Source organism: Neolamprologus brichardi, chromosome 13 (genome assembly GCF_056152115.1).
Source record: "Neolamprologus brichardi isolate AB-2024 chromosome 13, ASM5615211v1, whole genome shotgun sequence".
NCBI classification, from domain to species: Eukaryota; Metazoa; Chordata; class Actinopteri; order Cichliformes; family Cichlidae; genus Neolamprologus; species Neolamprologus brichardi.
Genome location: NC_142116.1, coordinates 22,061,667 through 22,071,075, shown reverse-complemented (window position 1 = coordinate 22,071,075; position 9,409 = coordinate 22,061,667). Strand labels below are relative to the sequence as shown.

The following is a 9,409-nucleotide window of genomic DNA, read 5'->3' as shown; positions in this document are numbered from 1 at the left end:
TTTTTTAAATGACGCTCTAAAACAGTCCAGGTATCTTTGTGTTTACGGGGAGAAGGGAATAACTGCGGCTGAGGCTCTGAAAAGAGACGGTCGTTTCACCGATGACCTGGGCTACTTTGAGCTGGTTAACATCGACGACGAACGTAAGACTGAGTGCACAGACATAATTGATTGTCTGGACAATAAGAAATTCCAGATATGTTTTCCTCAGGGAGCAGATACGGAAATAAAAGATGTAGCCATCCAGGGCAGCAGAAACCTCCACACACATCAAATAATGCAAAGTGCAGCGGTGGAATGACATCAGTCTTAGATGTAGCACGGCAGAACGGATTGAGTCTGATGAGTAAGGAAAAAGTTGGTTACTGTTATGGTCTGCTGTTTAAAATAAAACATGTATCCATGTCCTTCCTTCCTGATCACTTCTACTAGTCTAAGCAAGAATATTACACTATGTTTTGGTCTTTGGCGTTTCTGTGAGCTCATCTCAATGACTGCAGGCCAGGTTTGAATCGCATTAACCTACTTATTTGCTTCTGCTTGCTAAATTAAATTCATGTGGTAGTTTTCCTGTTTTATTGATAGGTTTGTGATTCCATCATGCTATCAGGGTGGCAAAGGAAAGGATATTCCATAAGTGTCTTTAAGGTTTCTCTCATTACTGTCTGTTGACCAGAGTAAATATAAAGTGCTTTAAAAAGTATCTGCCCTTTTCCTGACTTCTCAGTGTTTTGAATATTTGTCACAACTAAATATTTAAGATCAAACAAATTTAACATTAATCAAACATTGTGGTGGCTGCGTGATGGTCTGGCTGCTTTGTTACTCCAGGACGACTTGCTGTAATTGATGGAACCATGAATTCTGCTCTATATCAGTGTGATGGACCAAGTTGAAAAAGCAGGAGTCGTCACAGGAATTATAAGAAAAAGAGGGTTTTCATTTATTTAACCCAAAAAATTATATTAACAAACAATAGATGTTGAGCTCATAAAAGAGGTCAAAGAAACAAAACTAAACTCAGGCAAAGAACTGCGAAGTTAAACTCAACGACTGCCCAAACAAACATAACGGACATAAAACAAGAAATGAAATACAAGGGTAATGGCTGATCAGACCACTATGACTAAGTCCAGACTTAAATCAGACTGAGATGCTGTGGTACAATCTTAAACAGGCCGTTCATAGTTGAAAACTGTCCAATGTGTCTGAATTAAAATAACACTGCATTGAAGAATGGGTCAAAATTCCTCTGTGTTACGTGACTCATTGCCAGTTGCATGACTGAGTTTATTCTTGCTGCCACTCTGCTCATTATTTAAATACCAAAAATGAAAATCTTTGGTAATTATTATATACCAAGTGTTTCTGCAAGAAAAGTCACAGAGCTAAATGAGAGACATTTACCATTTCAGTTTCTTATACACCTTTTATTATTTCATCCCCTCTAGTACAGTATTAATGACCTTTCTCATGTTGTTCCAAGTCACACGTAGCTGACTGATATTGCAATCAATCAGATTAAAACAAACAAAAGAAAAAATGCAACAAAAATGATTAAAATGGTTAAAAATGAGTGAAAACATTTAGGAAAGTTTGTAAAATTGAGCCACATGGAGTGTGCTTTTTTTTTTTTTATCTCTGACATTCAACATGAATCCACCAGAAGTACACGTAGCATCACAGTTCCTCCTCCTCAGGACAGCAGCAGGTTAACAACAGTTACAAAGTGACAACCTACACCGGGAAACTGATTTGAATAGTTCGATTTTAAAATCATGATTTCATGTTTCATTTCCATATCCAATACAAACTTCCCTGAAATAGCGGGATTCATGATGTGACCTCTTCCATATATTAACTTTGCGCGTTAACAGTTACCCAACATAATATTGCACAGTACATCAAATCATTTCATTAAGCAGATGCAACAAGACAGATTTGCAAAGGCTCCTGTGACTTTTGAAACTTTTCTCTTGTGACTATCAGACAGTTTGATTTTCCTGGCGAGATGCTTTGTATGAGTTGAATATCCGAGTCCACTCTTCAAGCTCTGCCTTCACGGCACTGGCATCAGGTCGGTCTTCTGGTTTCTCAGACAGCAATGAGTTAATAATTTGCTTCTGTTTACAAACAAGAAAAAATACAGTATATGTGTAATGTCTTGTGCAATGAAACCTCTGATAAATAATAAATATATTAAAAAAATCTATATGTTGTGTCCAGACAACTCAGCAATCAAAGAGGACCTTTTATAACTGAGTAAACCACTTAATGTAAGTTTTATCACTGTTCTGCTGATGACCATCCTGTGAGAATGTAAGCACAGTATGAATATGGTAATTTACCTCTTTGGTAAAAGTCACTGAAAAGTCTTCAGGGAACCTCTGCCTTCTGACGTCAGGCCAAATCTGGTGTTAATGAAGTGATTAAAGAACAAAGAGGACGTTAGTTTATACAATAATTGTTCCAATTACACTTGTTTGAAGAATGAAAATATTTAAAACACATAAAAAAGCTTTGCCAGAAGAAACCAGCTACAGATGACTAGTTATTGGTATATAATAACTCCATGCATATGCACAATGGTTAAAATGACTGCAGTGAATCTCACCTTTGCTCTTTCTGAGCCAGTAGAAAGTTTCCAAAGGAGTTCAAAGAATATCAGCCCCAAAGCAAACATGTCCACTTTTCTGTCGTACTTCCTCTCACTCCTCTGTGATAGACAAACAGACAAAGGACAAATGTATCTGATGTCATATTTTTCTCAATCATTGTGCTAAATGTTACAGTTATGCTTGAATTCAAAAAATCTTTTTGTCTTTCAGTTTTATTGCTTAAATTTGAGGGTCAAATAAAATTCTGCAGGAACAGAAGCTGATGATTTTACAGCTCTCACCACTAAAGAGAGGTGAGACTGAGCTTTGTTAAGTGTGAAAGGCTCATATGTAGTACTTAGGCCATTTATAAAATCCTATTTATTAACCAATGAAACACAAGAAGTAAACATTATTGTCAGTATAGGTCATCTCACTTGTTCAGGAGCCATGTAAGAAGGAGTTCCTTTGTACACTGTTCTCTCTTCATCATCATCATCACTGGTGACCAGACCAAAGTCCCCAATCTTCACTTCTCCTTCCACTCCAAACATGATGTTTGCAGGCTTTGCATTCAAAAGGAAAACATGAGGTATGTTTGAGCAAAATGATCATAAAGGTATATTTATGTTTATTTATTTGATCATTTCTAGGGACCAAAAAATCAGCAATGATGTTGCACAATCTATTGTTTGATAGTTTCATGAATGCCCTAAAAGCAGATTTAAAAATAGTCAACAAAAGTCTGTTATGTGTCTCAGGGCGCCTAAAGGCCCTTGTCATAGTAAACCAGAGGACACATTAAGGGGTCACACCTTAATACCTTCTAGTACCTTCTAATTTCAGCAGAACAATTTTATTTTGTCTTAAAATTTGCTGCATTGTCTCACCTTAAGGTCTCTGTGGATGTGGTTCCTGGAGTGAATATACTCGACTCCACAAACTATTTCTTGAGCAATTCTCAGACTTTCTTCTCTTCGCTTCAAGTTTTGCACACTCTCTTTATTCTTCTCATCAATCCAGTCTCTCAGTGTGTTTTTGGCACATAACTCCATCTGAATATACAGGAACTTTGTCTCGGGGTTATCTGCAGTGCTAAAAATGTAAAGAAAAAAAGAAAAAAAAAAGGAAAAATTTATGTAAATATTTAACTTTAACCTTTTAACAAAAAGTTAATATATAACGGTAGGTCCACAGGACTCACTGTGAAGAAGCGTAACTGTCATAACTGTCATCTCTAAGGTGCCACTCGTATCCAGTATCCTGCATCCAGAACGTGTAATATCTAACAATGTTACGGTGGAAGAGGTCTGATAATGTTCTCACCTCTCGAAGAGATTTTCTGAAACACAATAAGAAAAGTGTCAGTACAGAAAGTGCACAAGTACCGAACATATAACACTGAATGCAGGAATCCTACTGTGGCATACTTAACTCTTTATAGCAGCCGATCTTCACAGCATATTCTATCTTCAACTGTTTATCTTTTACTTTGTAAACAGAACCAAAGGCCCCCTTACCAAGATGCTCCAAGGGTTCAAATTCTGAAGTAAACCTGTGGACAGCAACAACACATTTATGCAAAAAATGTAATGTAATGATCAAATACAGAAAGCTCTTATAAACTTCAGAAATCAAAATCCTAGATGGCAGCATGTCTGTGTGTGTGTTGACTGATTTAGATGTTTCTGAAAACTACCAGTGATTTTGGCAGGTTTTTCTGCGCGGCACAGTTACTTGACACTTACCCTTGACTAATAATTAAAAATCCTGCATTGAACTGATAATTAGATTGTGGTCATTAGATTGCTGCTGAAGCTTAAAAGTTCTCCAAGTTGACCTCAAGCTATGTCAAGCTGTAGCTCCATAAGAAACAACTGTTTCCAATTCGGATATTTCCTTCTAAAGGAAGGATAAATCCTCTTTTCTCATTCAAAAAAGGTGGACTTGCATAAATGACCACAGGGGTCTGTGCAACTGTGACTTTTTGGCCATGATGCCTCCTCACCTTCTGGAATTGGACTGGCAAAATGCCTGACGGGCCCAAAACCCAACACGAAAGAATACATAAATGATATTGCTCCTTTCCGTCCTGCGTTTGCTACTTTTATGGATCTGTAGTTAACACCATCACAAAGGCTAAGACTCCTTTTCAGTGCTCTTAAATTGTAATACTGTATGAAATGGATCATGTACAGCTAATGGGACTCAGACCATTGAGTCATTCAGCAGTAGACTTTTACACCCACAGTGTAGGAATGAGTGCTACCGCAGGTCATTCTTACCAGCAGCTGTCAGACTCTATAACACAGTTTAACATCCTTTTGATTATCTTACTCATCAGCTTGTTTGTTCACTGCACATTTTATACATATCTCTCTACATTTTATACATATCTCCGTACAATTTTTTCTATATATATTTCTGTACATTATATGCGATCTTCAGTTGATTATGTATATAGGACCACTTTGTGTCTTCCTTTTATATTTTATATTTCCCCCTGCTATAAAAGCTGTGTAACACCCAAATTTATCATCCGTGGGATAATAAAGGTCTATTCTATTACCTTTTCCCATACTCTTCTCCTCTGTGGACTTGACCCGTATGATTTGTGTCATGGTCCTTCAGGAGAATTTTACTTTTCTTTCGTGATTTTATCATAGAAGGCAGGGAGAGGTACTGATAACCTCGCAAGAGTTTTTCTAAGCAGATGTTCACAACAAATATGTTGGAGCCCAACTGATACTCTCATTGGCCAATTTGTTTCATGAAAAACTGCAGATACTGATAACATCTGTGATTAGGCTAAGATTTACAGGTATCAGCTGAGCTCTGTTTTTTCTTCTTCTATTTGTTCTTTTGATGAGGTACTAATTATATACATAATATTGATTCTTACTGAGAGCAACGCCACTAGCTATTTGCTGATATGTTTTTTCCCTTTTCTTCAAATGTATTTTTCTTTGTAGATTCATAAAGTTTTGTATGAATAAAACAAGTTACAAACTGGTTTGAATGAGTGGTTATCTCAAATGGCCTTTGTTATGGATTCAAGTTAAGATTAGACTTTCATTTTCTTCTTTTCCTTTGTTTTTGTGGTTTCAAAACAAAAGCATTGAAAAAAATCAACTGGATTTTTTAAAACGGCACTGACTTGAATTTACTTAATTTCCCTGCATGATCTGTTAACTTGAAAAACAAAAAATAATAGCCAAGGCAGATCATTGTCTAATGGAGATTTAAAATAATATCAATAACCCTTTTAAAATTTGAAGGACTGGTCTAGACCTCACCCACATATAGACAAAGACTAACATCACATTTCTGGCTAGGCTGACATGTTTGGTTCCTTTAACGAGCATCTGATGTCCACAAAACCCTCAAACTTTTAGGTTCTAGGAAATCAAGAGGTCCAGCTAATTTGAAACTTTTCTTTTTTGGTACATAACAGGCAACATAGTGAAGCTATTTTTATTGATCTAAATGAGGTATTTGACACCGTTTATTATGAAATTTTAAAGTAAAGACTTGTCAGTGCAGGGTTGTTAGAAAAAACTGTTGACTGGTTTCAAAGTTATTTATCTTGCAACTGTCAGTCTGTGAGGATAGAATAAATCACTTGCTACCTCCCTTAATGTAACAAAAGAACTGATGGAAGGTTCAAGTGCTACTGTTATTCATTTTATATATAAACAATCTGGGTTATAATATCACTACAGCAAGAACTGTACAGAGTTCATTGCTCTGAGACTGAGTAAATATACAATACAATATAAATACTTAGGACTTACAATTGATGACTCTTTTACACCTCATATTCAGCAACTGGTGAAAACATTAAATTTGAAAAGCTGTTTTTACTTTAAATAAAGTCCTATTAATATTTTGAGGCAAGAAATAGACTTGTTGTTTTCACCTTTATGTTTGTTCTTGATTATGGGGATTTGATTTACAGTATAGAGATGCATCCTCAGAATGCTTGATTCTGTCTATCATGGAGCAGCGAGGGAGATTTAAGACCATAGTCTAAATTTTAGATTAGAGATTTAAACCTTTCTCTCAGCACATAATACAACAAAAACATGAGTTAAATTGGAATAGCAGTTTCTTAGTACTGTTTCTTTTTCCTTATTTAAAATACCGTGATACAGTTGGCATCTCGTTCTGGCCATTTCCCACGTTCTTGTCTTTGGCATCCTCCTTAAAGAATAAAAAGCATACATCGATTAAAAGGATAAAATTTGCTCTGATCAGAAATCTGATTAAGAACTAGGGCATACAACCACATCTAGTAATATCCGTAAGTTTATCCCTCCAAGCTGGTCCTTTTAATTACTTTTAAAGAACAGATTGTCTGTTGGAACCTTTAATCAACTATATCTGATGAGACAAAGTAAAGATAAAAATATAAGCACCTTGCTTGACTGCTCCTGAAGAACAAACCAGGCCAGTCGCGCTGCACTTTGTTTGGCTTCTTTGATACTCTTCCCCTCCCCCACAGGATATTGCTTGTTGTTAATCCGTAATTTGTAGAAAAATCTGAGATGCAAAGAAGTTGAACAGTACATTAACAGTTTACTGAACATCAGTCATGAGCATCCAGTGTCTGCAGTGTGTATTCAGAGTCCAGCACGTCGGGCATACTCACTGACGTTTATCAGGTGTGCCACATATTTTGTCTTCAACAAATTTACAGGACCAGTTTTCTTTCTGACAAAGTTCATTGACAAGTCCTATGTAATTTGTCTCCACTAAGCTGGGGTCTTTAGAGTTCACGGTCAGGTTTTTTGTTGTAGTACTGTAAACAACAAGCAGTAAGAAACTTTACTATGATGCAGATGCCACGATTAAACAATACATCACCATTGTTAATTACTCACCACAGATCAAAAACATTCTCACTCAAGTCCTCACTTTGTTGACCTGATCCATCGCTGTGATTCTCATCTGCAGTCTTGAAAAATATAAAAAGTACAATTTTAATGTGATTATATTAACATGTTTATGTTTTAGGATTATGATCAAGCTAGAATGGCATGGACTGAACTATAACTTACATCTGTAGTTTTGTTGCCATTTATTATGTCATATACGAGCTTGGCTGCTTCCTCCTTAGCTTCTCTTGCTGTTTTCCCAGAGACTGCTGGGTACTCCTTCTCACCAACCATGAAGCTACACCACCTAATGCCATAAAATAACATTTATTTAATCTATTTTACATGATCACAGAATAGCTATAATTGAGAAACAGTCAGGAGGCTTACGGGATAGCATTATTTGGTCCAGGTCTTGTTGTCTCCATAGGCTTTATAGTCAACCTGTTTCTCTGGCCATATTCATTGAGCCAGCATATGAAGTTGATATCTGTCTCAGCTGATGTAGAAGCTTCTGCTGCATTTTCTGTCTGTTAAGGTTAAAAAACAAACAAACACCATGGGTATATGCACCACTTATTTTTCTCCAACATGCTAAAGTTAAATAAACTTACCAAGTCCTGACATTTACCATCCAGCAGGCACCTCAGAGCATTTTCAGCTGCTTTAACCTTTGCATCTTTTTTGGTCTTCCCCACACCTTTGGGGTAGTCTTTACCATCTATGATCGCCTTCTGGCTAAATCTGTAGAGGAAATGACCTTTTAGGGTTAGGTTGCAAGAAATAACTTGAATTTTCTCCTTCCACTTTTAACCTCTGGGAGGCAATATTTCTTTATGATGAAACTTGAGATGTAAATTGCGTGTATATGCAATATATATATAGTAAGACATCCTATATATACAGCAACAGACAAGCAGGTGCAGTTTTAAAACGGGTTTCCAGTGCTTTGCTGGGCTCTTTATAATAACATGACTATTCAACTAGTTAGAAATAAAGATTTGGCAAAGCATAGCGCCATTATAGAGCCTTTGGGCCTAAGAGCTATCATTTCCTGAAATTAAAAGACAGATTAAAATTGATTAAAAATATAACTGCAAGGTAATAAAGGCTTACGACTACACCAGTCTGTATTTGCTGTCACCATCATTACTGGTGCATTTTTCCGGTAAGACACACAAGTCCTCTTCTTAAACTGTACTGATTAGCTTTGACTTACCGTGCTATCAAACACTCATCTCACCCAATACTCCTATTATCGTCGATATATTATAATGCTCAAAGCTCTCAGGTACTACAAATGTACTCACACTTTATTATGGTCTGGGCCGTCAGAGCCAAGGTACTCATACTTCAGCTTCAAGCGATTTCTCTGCGCATACTCGTTTAGTTCAGCTACGTAGTTTTTAGTTTCCATCATTAATGACTCAGCAAATGTAATAAAATCCCGGTGAGAGCACACAAAGCTCACAGTACTGCTCCCGTCCCCACTTCCATCTTCCTTCTCCGGGTATATCAGCGTATGTCCGTCGTTTGTTTCGATTCAGCTGACTTTAGGCATCAGTAAGTTTCGGTTTCTTCGTCCTCCCCTACGTGGTAACAGAGCAGTCGAAACCAACTCCAAATATCTGTCGCACATTAGCGACGTTCTGTGTACGGAAATGCGCAACCCATTCAGCTGTCCTGCGGTGTGCAGAGAAAGCCTCTACATTTTTTTAAAGGACCCTCTCCAAGCTCTTTTCTTTCTTCAATAAGTCTTCGTGGGCCGTGTTGGTAATGCTGAAAGGTATATCTAATTTTAATAATAAACTAACACAAAGTCTGTAATTTATTTAAATGTAAATTTCACAATCCCTTTCCAAAGTGAATATCTGTTTTTATGGTCTTATGCCATAGTCGAACCAAATAACAGTGGTTGTTCTGTTTATGGGGCAC

The 9,409-nt window shown here is 36.8% G+C and overlaps 1 protein-coding gene across 1 annotated transcript; it reads right to left on the bottom strand.

Annotated features, from left to right (window-relative positions):
• Positions 1-1,775: 1,775 nt before the first annotated feature.
• LOC102789269 (interferon-induced, double-stranded RNA-activated protein kinase-like) lies at positions 1,776-9,117 on the bottom strand. Its single transcript, XM_006806917.3, has 15 exons — positions 8,785-9,117; positions 8,089-8,218; positions 7,865-8,004; positions 7,658-7,781; positions 7,481-7,554; positions 7,249-7,398; positions 7,016-7,139; positions 6,742-6,800; positions 4,033-4,152; positions 3,802-3,939; positions 3,488-3,692; positions 3,035-3,163; positions 2,615-2,716; positions 2,349-2,411; positions 1,776-2,123 (listed from the first exon to the last, which is right to left on the bottom strand). Exons 1-15 carry the CDS (start codon positions 8,892-8,894, stop codon positions 1,986-1,988), a joined length of 1,806 nt encoding a protein of 601 aa, XP_006806980.2. The 5' UTR covers positions 8,895-9,117; the 3' UTR covers positions 1,776-1,985.
• Between the last annotated feature and the right edge of the window lie 292 nt (positions 9,118-9,409).